Source organism: Lingula anatina, chromosome 8 (genome assembly GCF_051362555.1).
Source record: "Lingula anatina isolate TDL-2025a chromosome 8, LinAna3.0, whole genome shotgun sequence".
Classification (NCBI taxonomy): Eukaryota; Metazoa; Brachiopoda; class Lingulata; order Lingulida; family Lingulidae; genus Lingula; species Lingula anatina.
In genome coordinates this window covers 6,904,577-6,926,414 of record NC_141774.1, presented here as the reverse complement: position 1 = coordinate 6,926,414, position 21,838 = coordinate 6,904,577, and the positions used below count along the sequence as shown (strand labels likewise).

The following is a 21,838-nucleotide window of genomic DNA, read 5'->3' as shown; positions in this document are numbered from 1 at the left end:
ATAAAAGAGTCTAAAAGTTGCCTTTTAAATATTCAATATTCCATCAAAATGTATACAAGAATAAGTCTAGAGGACGAAATAATGAATTTATTCACAAGATTTCAAAATAAATAGGCCACTAATTAGTAAATACAAACAAACCAGATAAAACTATAATGACAGACCCGGGTGCAATCAAACAAGGATAAAAACGGACTGGTATTTTCTGTCGTAAATATAACATAAATTAAACTCGGATTCTCATTCAGCTGTAACGTAAGGAAATTTATTGCTTTATAGTGCAAATGGCAATATGCGGCATCTTAATGAACTAAAGATTAGACCGTGCAAAATATGGCACAGTTGTCAAACTTTTTATTTACCTTTCTAGTTTGTATTTTCTAAACATTTTCGTGCAGTCAACATAGTACTACATCAATTTTCCTTGTTCCGATGTGAGAAATTCAACATTTGGCTATTTACCACAAATCTTACCTTTATATATTTATTTAATAAATTATATTAAAGTTGATGCTAGTAAGCTATTAGTCACTAATAAAGCAGAATATTCAAATTTGGCTTCATTCGTATGTTTTAAAATATTATATATAGACTTCATACTAAAATGTCTAATATCAAACTGGACGTGCTTGGAGACGTTAAATACAACTTTATCAAGGAAGAAAAAAGTTTGACTTAGCCTTCATGATGAGACATGATTATCTTAACAAAGATAATATAACATGTAAATAACTACACGTAAATGAAGAAAAAAATATGCTTATTTTCGGTTGAAGTGAAATCGGGACAGTGGCGCAATATGTTGCCATCCTAAGCAGCGAATTTGCAGCAAATTTGCTGCCAACTGCAATTACTTCTTGCAGATTTGCTGCAACACGGCTGCAAATTAGCAGCAATAAATTTTTTCTTGCAAACTTCTGCAAACTCGTTACTTTAAACTTTACATTTTGCTAAGGGACGCCATGCTGAAAACCGTCGAGCCAGGCAATCAGAGGTCAAGGCCCTGAGTACCACTGCCCACTGTTAAAACATCCCTCTATTCTTAACACCCACTTTAGTCTTCATAGTTCTCAGTAGAAAGATTTCAATGACCGTCGGTTTTCAGGGTGAAGAACTACCCTCTTCCCAGGTGGCAGATATTACAGGCACACTTCCACATTTCGTGAAAAATGTGCCTATAATATCTGTCACCCTGGTAGAGGGTAGTGAAGAACGATGTTTACTCATATCTTATGCTCCAATTAAATTCGTTAATTAACCCAATCAAATCATTAATTAATCCAGTCAATTAAACAGTCAGGGACCGACTTAATACCAGTGTCAAATGTAAACATGAGATCAATTTTTAAAAACAATGGTTAGGTTTTATTGAACAAACACAAAGTAAATATAAATCGCTAACGCAGTGGCCAATGAATCCAACATTCCCAGAAAAGCTCACTCTTGCCAGCAAGGCCACTTATTTTGATCGAAATATTCAATCTAATACCTACGTGTTGAAGGCAGCTGGCTCAAACTAAGCCTTTCTCTGCAGATACGCGGTTAGGATATTTCATAATTAATAGCTGCAACAGGTGGTACAGTTTACCATAGGGCATTTTTATCATACGTATGTACAGTTTTGTAGTGTTTTTTAGTCTGTTTACTGAAAATTTTCATTTATCAAAATACCTGTTGTACTTCTAACTGAACTAATTTGTATCAATATACGTTTGTGCAGAATTGTGGCACTTTTAGTCTGCTAACCATAAGTTTAAATAAATCAAAACGTTTGTTCTAACACTTTCATGTATATTCAGTAGAATATACCTAATAACAAATGTGCAGATTGTCTAGTGCTTTAAAACTAAAGTGAAGGAAATATAACAAAATCTTTAGTGTAAGTTCCTATAAGCTTTTCCATTTTATGTTTAACAGGAGAACAAGCACTCCAAGAGCACAGACTTCTGCCAATAATAATAATAATAATAATAATAATAATAATAAATTGTAAAGACATCTCTAAGAAATCTTGTGAACAAACAAACGGGCAAACTGCAGCCGTTATAATCATGACATTCTTTTTGTTACCAGAGGTAACGATTTTAATCTTAACGCCAGTCTGAGACAACTAACAGCCAACCTGTGAAGTAGTATTCCATTATTAATTGGTTATTAATCTAGTACATGAAACAGTTACAACGTTACAGGTACTATGTCACATTGTATGTGAGAACTTGTACTCCAAATAAATTACAGGCAGAAAAGTATCAAATGCCCACTCTAGATATTAAGGAATTTGTTTTCCTTTGAACCAGCACCAAAGTAATTTGTAATAAAACACAATGAAAAAATTATCTTGTATTATCATGCACCTAAAGAGGTTGTTTGGCTCTGATTAAGTAGGGCCACTCATCATTTGGGTGTAAAGAACTAAAAATCTTCAGGTTAAAGCAAAATATTCAGGCTAAAGGAAATCATATCAGCTTTACAAGGCTGTGCTAGACTGGTCTCTAAATCAAGTAAAAAACTTCTTTGAAGTACATAAATAATTTAAAGCACCTTTCGTAGTCATAATCTACTCTGTAAGATCTCTTCAAACAACAACTAAATCAGATCAAAAATCAATCAAGACAAACTTTTGTCAAGGAAAAACAAAATTTATACTGATGCAGAATGGAATCTCAGTCATCTAAAACTTGGTACCAGTTTATTGAATTTTCTAAGGAATAAATTTATGGCTCTATAATCTGGCCTCTAAGCACAGTAGTTTGTCTGTGTTTCAATCCAAATTTGATCTTGTCTGAGCAGTCTTACAGATCAGCAGCACTACCAGTATAGCCCAGAAGTTAATTAGATCCAAATAAACCTCAAGAAACTGGAGAGAAAAACTATGGCACAAAAACAATGAAATATATTAGCATCCAGGTTTGAATAAAGATGTGAAAGCAACAACCACATCACCATTACTCTTGAATAAAGATTCTGGCTATATACAACACTGAAAACAAGACTAGACTCTGTATAACTTCAAATCATATCATGTATGATAGCATCTAATTAATTAACTTCTGTGAAAAAATAAGAAGCGGTGGGTATGTATTTAGCATTTTTCCCTGGGATAATTTAAACAAATTAATAAATAAAACTGTCTAACTTGGGTCTATTATCTATGTTGCCAATCCTTCCCTCCCATGAGACCATTTCATGTCTAACATTGTGGACAGAACATCAGTCTAAGTGCAGAAAACAGTTACCCCCCCACCTCCCCCTTCATTAATACCCCTTTCCATGCCTGCTAGTTGTACTCCTTATGTCTAATAATACTGTAAGGTTATCTAAACGTTCTGGGATAGATGAAGACACACACAACTGTAGGAAAACTGGACACCATTTCTGGAAATATATTTTAGTACAGACACTTATGTCAACTGACATGTAAGTGCATGTTACTGTAATGTGTCAATTGACACACAAGGCTAGTACATAAATGTGTTAACACACACAGACACGATTTTAAGGCAATAGACACGTTTATGTCTACAGCAACACTGTCAAATGTTTACTGACTCACCAATACATGTCAGTGGACACACGTAAGCATCAGCCTGTTCCAAAAACTCTTTTTTTTTTGTAGTTTACTGGCTCTTTGGGGCTCCAGATCTAAAGAAACAGACCCACAATAGAAAACAGTGGCTAGACATTGAACAAATTACAAACATTTCACTTGCCAAGTTTCTACACGACTGGCATTTGGGGTGTGGCCAGGGTCAAGGTCACAGACTGGAGTATATGTCAGTGGACATATCTGGACGAATTATTGAATACACTATGTTGAAACTGCACAGATCAGATGGGATTTATCAGAGAATTTTATACCATACTCTGGAAAAAAATATTAGGGATCATGCAAAGTGTTCATATTCCATGGGCATTTACAACATACAAGATTTTGTGCTTAAGTAAAGTGAAATGGTGATAGAAATGATTAAAAGTTACTGCAATAATTCAAACTGGCACCTTTTTGAATTTTACAACTGAAATTCATACAAATTTGAGATTAAACTTAGAGATTTGTGCAAACTTTGAATATAATGTCTGGCAATAATCATGCACCTATAATACCAGAGACTTTTTACGCTGCTCAAATTTTTAAAAAATGTGAAAAAGCCCATAATCTGAGCAAAACATGATAAACAGCATGATATCAATTACACATCGCTTTGATTAATCCAACTTTGTACACTTTTTCTTACACTATTTATACAAACACAGCAGTTTCTAAAATCCGAATATTATTTAGAGGTTCTACAGTTGACAACTTTTTTGTCACAAGCTTTAAAAAAAAAAATTCACACACGAGTATTCACAGTCCGACTGGAATTCACAAAAACTTTACAAATACATGCGACATTTATGGCATGTTGACGGTTCTCAAATTGTGGATGAAAACTGGAGAGGTTTCTTTCCAACGGGGGCAAAAATCAGGGAGATCTATATTGATCCTCTTCATGACTCAGAGCTCTCCTCATGCTGAGAGGTTTTTATGACCACAAGAACTTCTCAAAGCCATCTTGAAACAATAAAAAAACAGCGGTGAAATCATTGGATGCCTACGCCAGCCTGGAGTACAACATCGTCCGATTCATCCGTGCTCTCCACGCTCTTGAGGTTGATTCCTTCCATCTCGTACTGGGACTCGTGCTTGGCCATGATTCGTAGCAGAGGGCGTAGCTTCAGCCACCACTGCTGTTTGGGGATACGATATCTAAAAATTATGTGGAGGACATTTTCAATGACATCTGGACAGGTAAAAAAATATGGTGTCATTCCTTCTGCTTAAACTGAAACTGCTTGAGCACTGATTGCTAAAAAAATATAATAATAAAAATGAAAGTACAGTTACTTAATCCCTCTGTAATTACAATGCAGTAACTTAGTTTTTATTTTTGCATAGATTTGAATTTGTTTCATATAAATTTTAATTAACTGTATGCAGTTCTTCAAGCTCTCTCTCCCCTTTTCTTTTGCTTTCCTCATCTCACTCACACATAAAAAAACTGTGCTCCTTTTCCACACAAACTCTCTCTCTCTTTCTGTCACATTCACACACACACACACACACACACACACACACATGACCAAACAACCACTTTCTTTCTCTCTCTCCGTCTCTCTCACCATGGCCAGTAAACTCACTTGAAGTCAGTGATGCTTCCCAACACAGCCATAGGTGTCACTATCATCTGTCTCCTGACCACACCCAGAACACTGGCTGTCCCAGGGGCTGTACTGTACACCTTGCCTGCAAGGACAACCACAATTACACCCTCAATATTACTTACACTGGGTTCCCATCCCTAAATCGATCTAACAGGATCGGTTCATCTCCACGGGGTCCCTTACTAAATTGCTTTCAGCCCAAGCGGCTTAGACGTCTGGGACACCATCTAAAGCTGCTTAAAGATAGTTAATTACCCCTTATCAGCCTCAGCAGGCGTGACAGACATCTAAGCCACCCAAGTTAATTGCAATCAAGCCACAATCCCCTCGGAGATATTCCAATCCAAAGTTAGTATGATAGTCTCTGGCAATGGTCTCTTAGTCATTTATATGGCATATTGCACATTTCTTACCAAGACAGCAGAAAAGAGATCAAATCTTGATTCGGAGCCCCCTTCTCCCCTAGTAAAGAGGGCACATCTAGCAAACCCCTCAAACTGCCCATATCTATTCTGCTGACAATAATAATAATAATAATAACAATAATAACAATAATAATAATAATAATAATAGCAATAATAATAACATAAAGTCTTACCGTCCACTACACTTTCAGACACCTGCTTGGACAGATACTCTGCAGCTCGGCAGCCAAACTTTGTCCCCAGATTTCTGTCAAATGGAGATGGAGCTCCTCCCTAAAGATCAGAATAACTCAGTATAATAATAATAATAATAATAATAATAATAATAATAATAGTAATTATAGAGTTAAACAACATGGAGGGGGGCGTCTCGATAGTCCGAAGGTTCATTGGTCCGAAGGTTCATTGGTCCGAAAAGTGGTAACATTTTTATCGATTTTTTAATCAAGGGTTCATTGGTCCGAAGGTTCTATAGTGAACATTCGGACCAATGAACCTTCGGACTATTGAACCTTCGGACTATCGCTACGGCCCCACATGGAGTACATGACTGGGTCACCCTGCCAAGTTATTAGCAACATTAGAAATACCCAACAGAAAGCATATACCTTCTGCTTTGCAACATTTGTTATTATACAAATTAAGACAAAATTAATAAAATGCAGTGGGTGTGTGTGTGTGTGTGTGCGCGCGTGCGCCCGCATGAGCCTGTTTGTTCAGACTGCCAGTAGTTTCATTTACCTGTTGCATGTGCCCCAGCACATTTTTCCTGCAGGTGAAGGTATCCTTGCCCTCCTCAGAGTACAGCTGGTGGATGAAGTCTGTGGTGTAGTTACTGTTGGCTTTTTCATTTCTGGTAATAATAATAATAATAATAGGTGCATTTAAAAGTCCTGTGAATAAGAGTTGGTGCAAGAAAATTTGCTGTTGGCTTTTTCAGCTCTGGCAAAATAAAAGCAAGTTTATCATTACTTTTTTTTTATAATAGATTAAAATAATAATAATTATTAGAAGAAGAAGAAACTGCATTGAAAAATCCCAGTGGAAAAAAGCTTAAAAAGCTGAACAAGCATGAAAAATAAAATTTATGGTATCACACTGATATCTACCATTATAGTCAGTGATAAGCAAAATGTGTGTGATCCAATCCTTTTTTACACTAGTGTATATCACACACACATATATATATATATATATATATATATATATATATATATATATATATATATTACACTGTTGTATATCACATATATTTGCTGACACATGGGACCACGTAGTTACCTAATAATGAGACCCCTCTGTACACCATCTTTGATTTTGGCACGTATATGGATGACATCATTCTGAAACGCAATAACACCTCATGGTGATATTTCATTTATTTCACATGATAATTTTAACAACAGCACACCATAAAACAGTAAGTACAGAGCAACAACTATTTGAATTTCAGCATTCAAAACATCAGACTTCACCGACGCAAGATCAGGGTTCTCCCCAGGAACTGAAAAAAGCCCTTAATTTTTTTGCGAGAGTACCGATGCTCTTGAAGGGAGATACAAACAGAAGGGGGGGGGGGGGGGGGGGGGCAGGGATGTCTGACATGCCTAGCTGAGCAGCTGGTTAATTATTTAATTTAACTAGAGGATCAGAGAGGCGATACCGCCTCTGGATATTGTACCACCAGCTGGAGTAAGCTCATTCGTATGGAAAACCGAAAAAAAAGGGACACCACTACCAGTCTTGTGCTTGACAAGCTCCATAAAATGCAAAAAACAAGAATTCTCAAAATATCAAAAAAAAAAAAAAAAAGAAAAAAAAAACATAACTGTAAAAATGGTCCTATCAATTTTCGAATTGACCTGTATTTTCCTCACATTGATCACTCCTGTGATTTTCTAGACAAAAGGCCTATTGGTTTTCCTCGAAATGTATTATCAGTGTTGCATATTTGCTGATAAAAAAGAAAACCAAGGGGCAACACTGGGCATATCTCTGCTAGTTTTGAAGATGTGAGGGGCAAGAAAATATGCAAAGTTTAGTTCATGGTGAAAAAGTAGGTCAAAGGTCAATTTCAAAGTCATAGTATATGACTTCCTATTCAAGTTCAATAGTAACTATGGGCATTTCTTTGCCAATTTTGGAGATATAAAGGCCAGATATAAACATGCAAAATACAGTTCATCATAAAAAGTAAGTCAAAGGTCAATTTCAAGGCCACAGTTAGATTGCCAGTATATGCTTTCCTATTTAAGTTCAATAGCAACTATGAGCCTACATGTACCTCTGTCAGTTTTCTGAGATATAAGGGTGACAAAATTTGCAAGGTTCAATTCATGGTGAAAAGTAGGTCAAAGGTCAATTTCAAGGTCACAGTAAGATTGCCAGTATATGACTTCCTACTCAAGTTCAACAGTAACTATGGGCGTATCTCTGATAGTTTTAGAGATATAAGGTCTGGCCCCCGTTTCACAAAGAATCTTAAATCCGTAGAAGTCTTACTCGAGCTGGGTGGCCTAGCTAGGTCGACTTAGCTGAAGTCGACTTGGAGTGTTTCACAAAGAATCTAACGTCTTAGCTTGGCGTGCTTACCGTAGTTGACGCGCACGAGAAACTCTTCAAGAAAAGGAGGTGTAAAATTGCAAAAGTTTCACAAGACATGACGTTTCATGGCCTCTTTCGGCCGAGAACGATCGTTTATCAACAATAAAAGTCAGCCAAAACACAAACAAAGTTTGTTTTTGAACTTTATTGATAAGTTTAACTTCAATACAACTTCAAAGTAACAGTTAAACATTAGCTTGTCGTGGAACACTACTGAGGGACGTCTAGCGGTCAAAAACATAAACAAACACGCGATCGGCTGGGTAAAGTGGAATTTTATTTTTTATTTTAATATTCCATAAATGTCAGTGCTATTCAAGGATATTATAACACAGTATCTTGAAGGAGGTATGTTCTTTCCAAATTTTTGTTGTTTATGCTCTCATTTACTGAGTTTTAGTTGAGCTTGCCGACTTAAGTCTCCTCCCGAGGAGGCTTGACATCGTCGACTTACGGCTAAGAAAAAAACGACGTTAGCGACCTTTTAGATTCTTTGTGAAACGGGACTTAGTGACGTAACGACTTAATTACGTTGGTAACCAAGCCCTAAGTCAGGGAAACCGACTTAAGTTTTTTTGTGAAACGGGGGCCTGGAAAATTCGCAAAGTTTAGTTCATGGTGAAAATTAGGTCAAAGGTCAATTTCAGGATCACAGTAAATTGCCAGTATATGACTTCCTATTCAAGTTCAATAGTACCTACGGCCGAATCTTTGCCAGTTTTGGAGATATAAAGATCAGAAAACTTGCAAAGTGCAGTTCATGGTGAAAAGTAGGTCAAAGGTCAATTTCAAAGTCACAGTCAGATTACCAGTATACGACTTCCTATTCAAGTTCAATAGTAACTATGGGCGTATCTCAGCTAATTTTGGAATATTTCACATTTTGTTTTCACCAATGAATATCGGATACTGAACTTTTTGATACAATGCAACGCCTAAGCCGAATCAAAAAAAGGAAAAATGGACACCACCTTCTGTGTTGCACTTGATAAGCTCTACAAAATGCAAAAAACAAGAGGTCTCTAGCATTAACGGTTCCAGAACTGGAGAAAGTTTTCAGTTTCGGGATCTAATGGCCGCTACTCCCATGAAAATGCACCGATTGACCCCAAACTCAAAAAGATGAAAGATGACCCAAAGGGTAACAACTACCCATTATATTATAGGTTAGATCTGTGTAGTTTCTGAAAATCAGCAGAAATAAAAAAATTTTCGCAAAAAATTAAGATTTTTAGAAAATTTTAGCCCGTTTGACCTTGAAATAAAGGTCAAAAGTCAAATCCAAGGGCATATTTGGAATCTTCACATATGACTTTCGGTCAGACTTCTGTAGTAATTTTTCCCATAATTCCTTCGATTTGGGTGATATTTAGCATTGAATTTTCAAAAATTTTGACAAGGGTGTGTTTCAACGAGTGTCATGCCCAGGCAAATGCACTGACTGAGACAAAAAGAACAGGGGGTTCAAGTTGAGATTATATGTGACCTAAATCCAAGAGATGGGGACATGGGTCCTTGCAGTCTAGGAGGAGAAGCGGTAACGGTGACTTGTATCCGGCGCCAGTACGCGGAGCCGGCGGAGCCGTACGAGACGGGTCGGGACTAAACCATGAGTACCGCCAGCGTGCACGCTGGTGGTACTAATTATCCCCTAGCAACTCGAGGAGAAGCGTCAGACATTTAAGCAGATAACAGTTATTTTACTTAGGGAGTATCTCACACGGTTGGATTGATCCAGCTAATATAATGAGGTTTATCTGAACGCTCCCTAAGTCTAAAAGTCTAAGTCTAAAACATTAGACATGTCCTTCTAGACCTATTCTTGTTATAAAATAGGCACAATATTGTATTTTAATGGACAACTGAGGATTAACCTTGGATTATCAATTTTAAGTCTAGCTTTTACGGCTCAAACAATTTTGCTTCGCAAATATGAAACAAGTAAATAAGTCAAAAAGGAAAAAAAATCGAGACGTGATAAGAGACACAAATGCTTTAGTATAACCAGTTACTTGGTCTATTGGTGTTACCTGTAAGTCCTTAATACCAAATGGCTCCTCAAATATATAGGCAGCATCAGCCCCTCCTGCCAATCCACTGAGTGTTGCCAGGTAACCACAGTGACCCCCCATGGTCTCCACCACGAAGACACGCCTCTTTGTTCCTGTGGCTGATTGTTTGATTCTATCACATATCTGAAAGATTAACACTTACACTTTTGTTTGGTTGTCTTGTGATCTTTCTGTCTTGTTTGGTTTTAATTACAGTTTATGTTGCAAAATAAATTAAATAAATAAATAAACAAGTCAGTAAACAAAAGGAAAAGAACTCAGGGCTATTTGATAATCAACAATCTGAAGGATTATCCTTTGGCAAAAGTGATGAGAAAGTTCTGAATTTTCCTGTATAATAACATTGAGGTTCAATGCTTATTGCGTAACTTTAATTTTGAGGACCTATAAAAAAGTCAGTTAACAATTCTACAAAATAGAAACTGTCAGTCTTTTTACTGCACTTTTCACTACTTACATCAGCAATCTCGTTGAGCGCAGTATCACAGCCCAGACTGAAGTCTGTGCCAGGGACGTTATTGCTTATAGTACAAGGGATCACCATCATTGGGATACAGAATCCATCGAATTTCTCCCGCATTTCTGCCATCTTTAACACACTGTGAAATGCCTGGAATTTGACGCAAAATTCAGTGATGTTCAATAATCCATTCAAACTTACAACATGAAATTTCAATAATTTTACAATATATATAAAATATATATCAAACAAAAACAGACATTGGTATTTGATAGAAAGCTTCAAGAATAACATAACTGTTACTATCATAATAATAATAATAATAAAAATTAAATTTCATCAATACAGAGAAAGCAGGCTAGAAGCCACAAGATTTGGGGCCCTCCATAATCATGATTGTTTAACACAATTTTTTTTTAAATATCAAAAACATTATATTCAAATAAAGACTGATTGGTGGATAGATAAAAAGCTCTGTTACCTCAAACCCTCCAATCACTAACAGACCATGGACATTATGCTGTTTAAGTTTGTTGGCAACATCTTCATAACCCTTCTCACTGGCAAGAATCCTAAAAATTAACAAAATGCATAGATATTGAACATGCTTTCAATGACATCTTTAGTCACAGTTCTAATGTCTTTAATTTCATGGAGCTAGCAGCAATGTTCATCCAAGAATCATGACATAACAATCAACAATGCCCCATGTAGTAATCTAACGAATAATTGGGAAAAAATCTCTGATAAAATGGTATCATTATGATATTTATTCACAATACCAGACTGGTGAACTTCATAAAGAAAACACACTCAACTTGTCTAAAATACAATTAAAAAAAAAGATCTGAAACATCTCCCTACATTCACCCTACAAAGAAGCAAGAGCACAGATATGATCAGATATGAAAGTATTATATCAAAAAACAAGAAAGTAACATCAATTATTAACTTGGTTGTCTTTTCACCTGCACATTTACGGTGACTGCCATTTCCTAAAGCATCATGAAGGTAATGTTTAAATATTAAATTACAGAACTGTTTGAAATGCAAACATGTCTATTTGTTACAGGACTTGACATACAGGGTTGAGTGAATGCATTTTGCAACCATTTTTTTCCTCTCGGGCAATCAAATCTTGACCAGCGGTTGTCCAACAATGCAACTCATTCTATTTTGAATATTTAACATTGTGTTTTATGGCATTGACTCCTCTTGGCAAACACAGTGTTCAGTAGTTGTTAGTGTTGATTATACGATAGCAATAACATATTTATATATACTATTAGTTTTCTGTAATCTCTTTTTGTTAAAAAAGTAGTAAAGCTGGCATAACCTTTCACATAGAATATTTTGAATCTGGAACAGCAACCACGCCACCAGGCCTCATTGCGTTCAGTAGCAACCCAGTGAAAAAAGATCATAATGTTGAGTCCTGTGGTAGGTAAAGATATTATACTGACCTCTTGGTGCCAATATTAGAGCCTCCTTGCCCCACCCAGTTGTGGACCTCCATCCAGCTTATGGGGCGCACCTGACAACATTGATTATTATTGTACATTATGGTCACAAAATTAAACAGAACATTTCAATGAAAAATTCAAACTTTTTTCAAATAATTCAATGAAAACACATGGAACAAAGTGGTCACAACTCAAGTTACTTATTTTTAAAAAATCGACAGGTAAATGTCTTCCTCTATGTTACTCATTATTATTTTTTTTTTCATGGTTTCATAGTTCATTTTATTTTTCTGATACATTACAGCACATTTAGTATTACAGAGAGCAAGTCCAAATTTTCCAATGACATTGTCAGAATTCAATCAGAACACAAGTGTCTTATCGAGGAGTGCGTGAGTGTGTGTGTGTGGGCACGTGAATATGTACATGAGCATATGCATGTATGGACGTGCAGAGCATGAACAAGCATACCCACCACCTGCCTGCCCATATACTTACATTATCCTCACAAAGGCCTTCAAACCCATCTATAATACCCAGCACAGTGTAGCCAGCTGTCTGGGCTATCCTAACAAAGGCCCTCATACAGGCATTCATCCCTGCAGCAGGGGCACCAATGTTCATTACTGCCAGGTTGAATGGTTTCTGTGAGAAAAAGAGATGAGGATGTTTTAAGTTGCATTTTAAGCATACAATGTGCATTGGATCTTTATATACTTCCTTGCCCCCCACCCCCACCCCCACCCACCTAAAAAAGTTAAATTATAACACAAATTTTAGGAAATTTGAGTGAATTAGAAATTATGTTCTATAAAGTTACCGATTTCAAGCTCTTAAGTATTACTGCTACAATTAAATTCATAACAAAACTCAATCACTGGCTTATAGATTGTAACTATAATATGTCAGCACACACACACACACACAGTATAACTCAGTGCTGAAGGCCTAACATTCATTATTAGCCTTAAATTATAAATGAATGTGCTGGTACATATACTGCAAAACATCATTCATGCAGACAGACAATTTTGCCAGTGAAAAAAGACTCAAGACAAAAAGGCTGAGAAGACTTTTTTTGTAACTGGAATACACAAATATTAACACAAATATAAATATTATTAACATATACGCATGAATCTTAGGTTATCATAACATAACTATTGACATTAATTTCAACTACTGTAACAGCAGTTAACCAAAATTTTCACAACACACATGCTAACATATAAATGATGTCAATATAGAAGGCAGTGTTGTGCGAGGGTTAAATGCTGCTAGAAAGAATATAAACATAAGTTTTATAATAACATTCTTTATGACCAAAATACTTCACTCACACTAAATGATTTATCACTAAATAATCAAATAAAAGTTAAGGATTAAGAGTGGCTGAAATTTCCCACTATTCATGTAATTGTTTTATTGAACAACCAGTAATATCTTAATTTTATCAAATAACAAAAATAATGAATTCTAAGTAACTTCCAATGGAGTCTCAATTTCTTTTATCTAAAACACCACCTCCCAAAATAATTGTGTTAGTCTTACATAGTGGATGATATTATATACCTATATTTAAGTGGTAACAAGCCTATACTACACCTATTACCCCACAAAAATAACTCATCAGCATGTACTAAAATATGTGCCCACCAGCTGAAAATCACATCATTCTAGATCTATTAACTGCAGTTAATACCATAAATCATACATTTGTACATCAAAGCATGTTCATTTGTGTCTTCATAACTGTGGGTAACGAATAAGAAATCAGTACCGTAACAAAAATAAAACCCCCACCGCAATAACATGATTTTTATTATTACAACTTAGCTTTATTGCATACTTTAAATTATTATAATTAATAATAAGTACCCTCTCCCCAGATTTTAGCTAATAGCATGCTGCACAGTTTGAGATTAGTAAAAAAAATTGTTCTAAAGACACTAATTAATTTTTTTACCATTTTAAGGTGAGACACAAACTCAAAGTAAATTAAAACCTTATATTTTTGAACTCTGGTAGACCATGCTTTTGCTGTGATGTGAAAGTTTAGACCAATCTCTGTTTTGTGAACACAATGCTCAGTTATAGAGAGAAGATTACTTAATGCACGGAAACTAAGGCAATCAATACAGTTTGCAAGCCTGATTTATGAAACAAAATGGAAGCACCACTGAGATTTAATACTTATATATACAGACATTCAGATATGTAACTATGCTGTGCTATATATACATGTACATAGAGTCTAGCAACTTAAAGAAAAACAATAAAACAGAAAAAGGAAGCTGGAGAAGTGCTTGCAGCATATATCACTGCTGCCTGGTTACAGTACAGCATATAGCTATGAAGAGGAAAGGTATTTAAACTTCAAGGATCTTCCATGTTTTCTCTCACACTTCAACAATTTCAAACTTGAGGCTCAATCAAACAAACGAAAACAAACAAAAAACCAGGAAAAGCAATCATCACTCTATCATCAATTGAGAAAATAGCTTCAACAGATCCATAAGTAGTTATACTGAAAAACATTAATTTTGTGATGTTTAGATTCTTGCTTTTTGGAATCTTGATAACAGTTATGACCACATTTTGTTTACAACATAAGGGAAATCACCAACAGGTTTCGGAACTTTGTGAAAATGTCCAGATAAAATATCAAAGAAGGAAGCCATCAACAGGATTTCAGTCAGTAAGGACCTTAACATCATGAATAATTTTCAGTATATTAAATCATAAAAGTTGTGAAATAAGAGAGAAAACAGAAGGATCCTGCTATTCATCTTACTACAAACCATCTCAAACTCAGACTCATCAAATTGAAGTTCCTTATCCAGGGGAGGCTAAGTTCACAAATATAATGATTATAATAATAAAATTGAAACAAAAAGTCACTATAAATTACATTCAGGCCAGACAAATTTGACGAATTGGATAATTGGCATGACCAACCCTAATTTTGAGGAAATTGCAATTTTTTTACACACCCTTATTTTTCAAACGAAAAAAATAAATTAATTGCTTACTATGGAATTGGTTTGGTACGTATGACAAATTGGCAACTAACTTTAGGAAAAAAATCTGAGTTTTATAAAAGAAAAGTAGAAAACCCTAATTTTTGGCTGTTAGGATGGTAAAAAAACATTAATTTTTTATTTAAATCCTCCCAAATCTGTTTACAGAATCCAAGCTTTATAGCAAACATATCAATTCAGTCTGGCCTAAGGAGTAAATGGAAAAGATGTCAGCACCCATTACAAAACAGCCACCAAGTGGCAACCACCTCCTCTGGGTCCAAACAGTGAAAAACACACAAAATGTACTATGCTGCTACAAAGAAATTAACAAATCAACAATCCACAATGCTTAAATATATCAGTCTCACAAGATACAGCTGTATTAGTATAGATCATAAGACAGATGTATGCAAGTTTAAGTAAAAAACACAGGATACAAGAAAAAATATCAAAATACACAGTTACACCATTTCCTACTACTGCTCACACCAATAAATAAATAAATAAATAAATAAATAAATAAATAAATATCCTTTGACATCCACTTCAACCCTGCCTCTGTTTGGCAGGTAAAATAACACCTTGCCAAACATTAAATCATTAAATCTTGCTTTGGACTCTGTGTCACCAAAATCCTGTGAAAAGCCTTGCATGAGACATGTTATGGATGGCTAGCTAGCAGCAACAGCATTCAGTTGGAGAGTAGATGCAAACAACCCTCTCTAAAATCTACATAACTGTGTCTGGTACTTTTTACTTTTTCCAGTATTTTGTTTATTACTTTTTTAGGATGTCAAATGAGTAAATAGGCTATAGAGTAAATGAGGGGGGGGGGTGGCTTTTCACCATAAAATCTATGTGTACTCAGATAAATTTTACCCAGAACAAACTTCTTCCCTAGCAAAAATGGCTCTTTGTTCCAACCTCCCTGGCTGCAAGCCTGGTTGCTCTCCGACTAAATGCAGTTACATGACAAAGGTAGACCTAACTCAAGAAAACCATCTCAGAGATGAAGGCTAGGAATGAAGACCCAAGGATAGAGATTTGTTCAGACAGAGTATTCCAAAGTTCTACCTACCTGACAAGTTCCTTCAGGATTGCAGGCTGAAGCTGGAGGCGGGCGAAGTTTCCTCAGACTTTTGTACGTAAATAGGTTACTTTGGAAGCTCCTGTAAGATGGAATGTATGATATTGCATTTTGTTTCTCTTTTTATTTTTCTCTCTACATTTAAGAACTTCTTAACCAATATCTTTATAGAGAAAAGTAACTGGCAGAAGCTACAAAAAATTCATATATTTCTTAAAGTTGTCATTATTAGAAGATTAATTTGATTCAGATTCCTTTTTTTTTATTTGATTTTCTCAGATATTCCCACATTCTTCCTGTACTAGTACTTTCCTAACATGACAATATTATGACCATATTTTCTTTGATTTGGGGCTGTAAGAAACGTTTTACCTTCCACGCAATCGCTGAGCCAGATCAAACTTCTTCGCATTCATGGCTTTTTGCACCATCTGGGTCTGTAAGGCAATACAATCCACTATTTACCACCCAAGAACTTCAAATTTTTTATAATCTTTATCATGCACTTCACAGATAGCTGATGTTTAGAACACTTCAAAATGATTACCCAACAGTAGCACTCACAATAAATAACAATAGATTTTGAAAATTAAAGAAAGAAAAAATACAACCCCCCACCCCAACCCCAAATAACCAAAAAAAAAAAATTAAATTGCCCAATTACTCACCCTCTCCACACACTGCATCAGTGGTACTCTCACGGTCTGATTGCCATCAAGGGAGACCACACAGGCTGGAGTCTCAGGAGTGGCCTCCATCAGGGCCAGAACTGCCTCAGCACCCATTCTGGTACTCTAGGAAAAAGGACACAGGTGTTAGGTATTACATTTAATATGTGTGTGTGTGTGTGTGAGAGAGAGAGAGAAAGAGAGAGAGATACAGATGTACTTCTATATAAAGATACATCCACATATAGCAATAATTCATAAAAACATAAAACTTCAAAGAGGTCATGAGTACAAAATGGTATCTAAATTACATCTTAACCATGCAGCATTTAACTGTCTGGTAATTTTAGGCAAAAGTGGGACACCCTTTTGAGTTTATTAATAATGATAATAATAATAATTACAATTATAATAAAAATACAATAACTCACCAAAATTCTGTCAAAAGCAGAAGGGCTCCCTCCTCTCTGTACATGACCAAGAACAGTGACCCTGGTGTCAAACTTCAGCCTACTGGTGATCAGCTGAAAGAAAAACATAATTTTACTACTTACAGCACTGAATTCTGCCACCTGTCAAAGGAATAAATGTTTTTCTCGATAAGGAACTGGCCAACCTGCTACATGAAGATTATAAAAATAATGCGATAAATCAGAGATATCATCGGCACTGCCATAGTTCCTTAAATGTTGTGGACTTGCTGTCTATATATATATATATATATATATATATATATATATATATATAACCACCCAACTGGACACCTACTTGCTGCACCCCAGTAGCTGTAATAGGACTACCATTGACATCTATGGCCCCCTCAGCCACTATGATAATATTCAGCCTGCGGCCCAGCTGTCTCTCCTGTGCCAAGAAGTCGCAGAATTTATCTTCCCAGTTTTCCTCTGGTGGAGCCTCAGGAATGAACACCCAGCTGGCTCCACTGGCCAAGGCAGCTACCAGTGCCAAGTACCTGCAAATATGGTTTGTAATATAATTGTATTATGTACATAATAATAATAATTATAATTCGAGGCTTTTCCCAGTGGAGCTTCCAGTAATCACTTGGATGGCCACCAGCATCACCGGAGGACCAATATTTTCTTTTTTCATTTTTTGCAAAAATGATGGCTTGGACTCACTGAAGTTTTGTAGGAAATAAAAGGTAATAAATTTGGATGGCCTGTACCCAATCCTGGTAAAAATAATATTATAAACAATTGTTACAGTAGCAATTAATACCGATGTGAACATTTCAAATGGCTGAAAGTGTGTATCAATTGATAAAAAAGTTAAAATATAATACCATCAAAAGGAATTCTTACCCACAATGTCTTCCCATGACTTCCATAACAAATGCTCTCTGGTGACTGGAAGTGGAAAAACACCAATTAATCTTCTCTTAAAGAAACTGTTCAAATAACGAAGAAATTTAACTTGAGAGAAATCATTTTTCTTTAAGTATGCTCATTTCAAATCATAAAATTTATCACAACCTGAGTTAATACAAATGACAAAATTAAAAAAAAAATACTCGAGAGCTTTAATATTATTAGTTCTATTCAATCAACAGCTTCAATAGTTCTCATAAGCCACAGTGAGCATCTCAAAAAATAAATAAACAAATAAATAAAAAGATTCAGACAATAGATTTCTGATATGATTAACAAACCAATGAGGACATTTCAAACCCCACCTTTGTGCTGTGGTAGTGATGGCGTCCACAGCCTCAATAATCCTATGCAGAGCGGAGTCTGTCCCTATAGTCATGTCAGTACCACAGAAGTCATTGTCAATAGAGCCTACCATACCCACTATATGTAGGTGTTGGCACTTGTCTGCCTGCTGCTTTGTGATCTTACCTAAGAAGAAGAATAATAAGAATAAAACTTTTATATGAAATGAAGCAAGAAAATTATAATAAATAAAAAATAAATCATTCACAATAAAAATAAAACTATTAAAAAAATTTTACCTGAAATGAAGAAAGAAAAAAAATTATCAATAATTCAACAGAAATAACTTAAATAAATCATTAAAATCAATTTTTCATTCCACCAGCCAGTGTTCCAGGGGTTTTCAAGTCTCTTACTACAGTAAGGCTTTCTCAATCAAAATCTGACCACTTCATAAACCTAAATTTCTGATGAATTAGTGGGCGTGGTGTCAGAAAGTAAAATTTTGTGACTGCCTAGAAATGATGAATTTTGAAAAGAAATATGCACAGCCTGTGAAACAAACTCAATCATTATTAGAAAAACAATTAATTGATAAATAAATACTGCAGGTGTGAAAAAATGTTATTTTTCAAACTAAGGGTCATTCAACCTAAAGCTTGTTTACCACATTATCAATTTTGTCCAGTCTTATTTCCTTATACATAAACAACCTACCCTGAGAGACCAGCTCCTGCAACAGTTCTGGCCACTCGTTCCTGAAGCAGTTGGCTCCAGTGAGGCTACCATCTCCTCCAATACACACAATGTTGGTAATCTCACGCTGAATAAGGTTAAACGCAGCTTTCAGGCGACCTTCTTTCTCACGGAAATCCTTGCAACGAGCACTGCCTATGGTGGTTCCACCCTGAAAGTGGAAACGAGCCCGGTGTCATCAGCAGACAAAACTTTTTACACAGCAAAGGTCTAAAAGCCTAGACTACAAGATCAAAATAATTAAAATAGCAAAAAAAAGAAAAAAAAAGAAATTGACAGCCTAACATGTGTCTTTGATTTTGAGGTGAATCAACTGGGGACATTAAGTATATGTGCAGATGGGGAAAAAAAAACTTAATTAACCTGGGTTGCAAGTCTTTAAGTCCCTGAATCCTTAAATGAGTTGTTTTTGGATAGTATTTTTTTCTTTTAAAACTTTATCTAAATTTCTATAATATTGGTTATTCTTGATATCAAAGAGGAGAGGCCAGAAGTAACAAAAAAGGGTCCATCCCTTCTCCCTCTATCTGTTTATCACCCTAAAGCTTGTTTACCAGCTTAATTTTTTTTTTTTTTTTTTTGAACATTTATAATGGGACCCAACACCTAACCTGCCGTTGGTCTCAGGGCCGCCTTAGGAATTGAATGAAAAAACACAGAATACTGCATTTCCACGGAAAAAGCTCATGTCTGGTTTATAATATGAAGTATATTACCTGCTGTAATATTCCAGACACACTGGCCCAGGATGCTTCCACTATGTTATCTCCACCATCTACCATACCTTGATAACCCTGAGGAACAGAAATAATTCAGTCTCACTCTGGGAGTAGTGCTAACACTCACCATTTTAGCCAAATGCTAAAACTGGCCTTAATTGGCTAAAGAAAACGGGCTTGATTTGACTCGTGTTAGTCAAATTGTAACCATTTTGATAACAAATTGACAAAAAAGTGGTGATTTGGCTAAGCGAAAAAAATTGCTAGCGCTACCCCAGATAGTATACTGCCTAGGGCAAGTGAAAATCAATAACTTGTCAGTCCACAAAATAAACATTTAAGTGAGCATTTCAGGCATGTCAGTGAAACACACACACTAAATGTGTAATATTTGTATGCTATTCAATCTGTCCGATTATTTTTGCTGTTATATACTAATGATATAACAATCAAATATGGAAATAAATCTAAAGAAGTGATATAAAACAGCTGTACAGGGAGTAACTCCAAATGTGTGTGTCAAATGTTCAGGCATATTTAGGGGCACTATTTGACCCTTACTCCTTACAAAAAGACGTATCAGTGTCAAATCTTTAATAATTCTGAACTTTAGTTGTTAATTGCAGAAACTATTATTGTAACTTTGAATGTATGAATTGTTTTAATGCATGGAGCAATCCATCTCAAACTGATTAAATCATTGTAAGCAGTAAACTCACCTCTCTAATGCAGTAGACTCTACAGCCAACATATATTCCCATTCTCACCACTGCTCTAACCGCTGCATTCATACCTGAAACAGTGCATACATTAACATTATAGACAATCCCATATATAATTTACATGTTTCAGTCGGAGAATAGCTTTAAAGCTAATGTTTCCATTCAATTTATAACCGACATGAAATGAAATTTATTGTATTGTATTGTATGTAGCCATGCCCAGATTGAAATGAAAGTTTTCACATAATCATAAGAAATATTATTAATATCAGGCAAATTCAATATGGTTCATTGTAGGGGACTGATTGTTCTGAACCTTCCCCATTTTCTCTCTCTCCCTCTCTCTACTTAATTATGTATGAATTTTCATATTATTGAGTGGGCAGGTGGACTGCGGGGGGGGGGGGGGGGGGAGGGGGGCAGATGCTGGTAAAAAGACCCAGAAATGGCAGAAATATTAATAAAATAAAAACATCAATCCAACTAATCCAGTTTAATGTGCATAAAAAATTTTCATCTCGTAAATGTTCATTCGAAGTCGAAAAACTACTGATTTCCATTCAAAGTACGATCATTTCCGTGATTTTGAGGCTGGACCCACTTGACCTTCGCCTCACCTTGTGCATCTCCACCACTAGTAAAAACTGCAACGCTCCGACCGGCATAGCATCCCTTGGCAATGTGCCTCCCTTCACGCCCAGGAATCACCATGGCCGAGACGCTCATCGTCCTCTCATCGTGGAAGGCTTCCCTCCTTCTCTTGCTATCGGGAAGTTCCGCGTCAGACATGTTTTCAAGGTACTTGGCAAAAATCTTAGGAGCCCTTGCAAAAAAAGTTGTCGTCTGTCAGAAATAGGTCGAGGGCGCGAGAGGTCACGAGACTTATCGAGAGAAGCAATGGTGCTATCCCTCTAGCGTAAATTGGCAGGTAATGGCCTAATCACTGCTTCTGTATTAAAGC

At 35.8% G+C, this 21,838-nt stretch overlaps 1 protein-coding gene across 1 annotated transcript; it reads right to left on the bottom strand.

Annotated features, from left to right (window-relative positions):
• Positions 1-1,340: 1,340 nt before the first annotated feature.
• LOC106165455 (ATP-dependent 6-phosphofructokinase) lies at positions 1,341-21,758 on the bottom strand. Its single transcript, XM_013543663.2, has 21 exons — positions 21,495-21,758; positions 20,875-20,948; positions 20,153-20,230; positions 19,398-19,587; positions 18,701-18,866; positions 18,330-18,374; positions 17,773-17,977; positions 17,436-17,528; positions 17,005-17,130; positions 16,709-16,773; positions 16,328-16,418; positions 12,725-12,871; positions 12,227-12,297; positions 11,245-11,335; positions 10,761-10,913; positions 10,262-10,426; positions 6,909-6,970; positions 6,369-6,480; positions 5,801-5,900; positions 5,179-5,284; positions 1,341-4,747 (listed from the first exon to the last, which is right to left on the bottom strand). Exons 1-21 carry the CDS (start codon positions 21,664-21,666, stop codon positions 4,582-4,584), a joined length of 2,478 nt encoding a protein of 825 aa, XP_013399117.1. The 5' UTR covers positions 21,667-21,758; the 3' UTR covers positions 1,341-4,581.
• Positions 21,759-21,838: the final 80 nt, after the last annotated feature.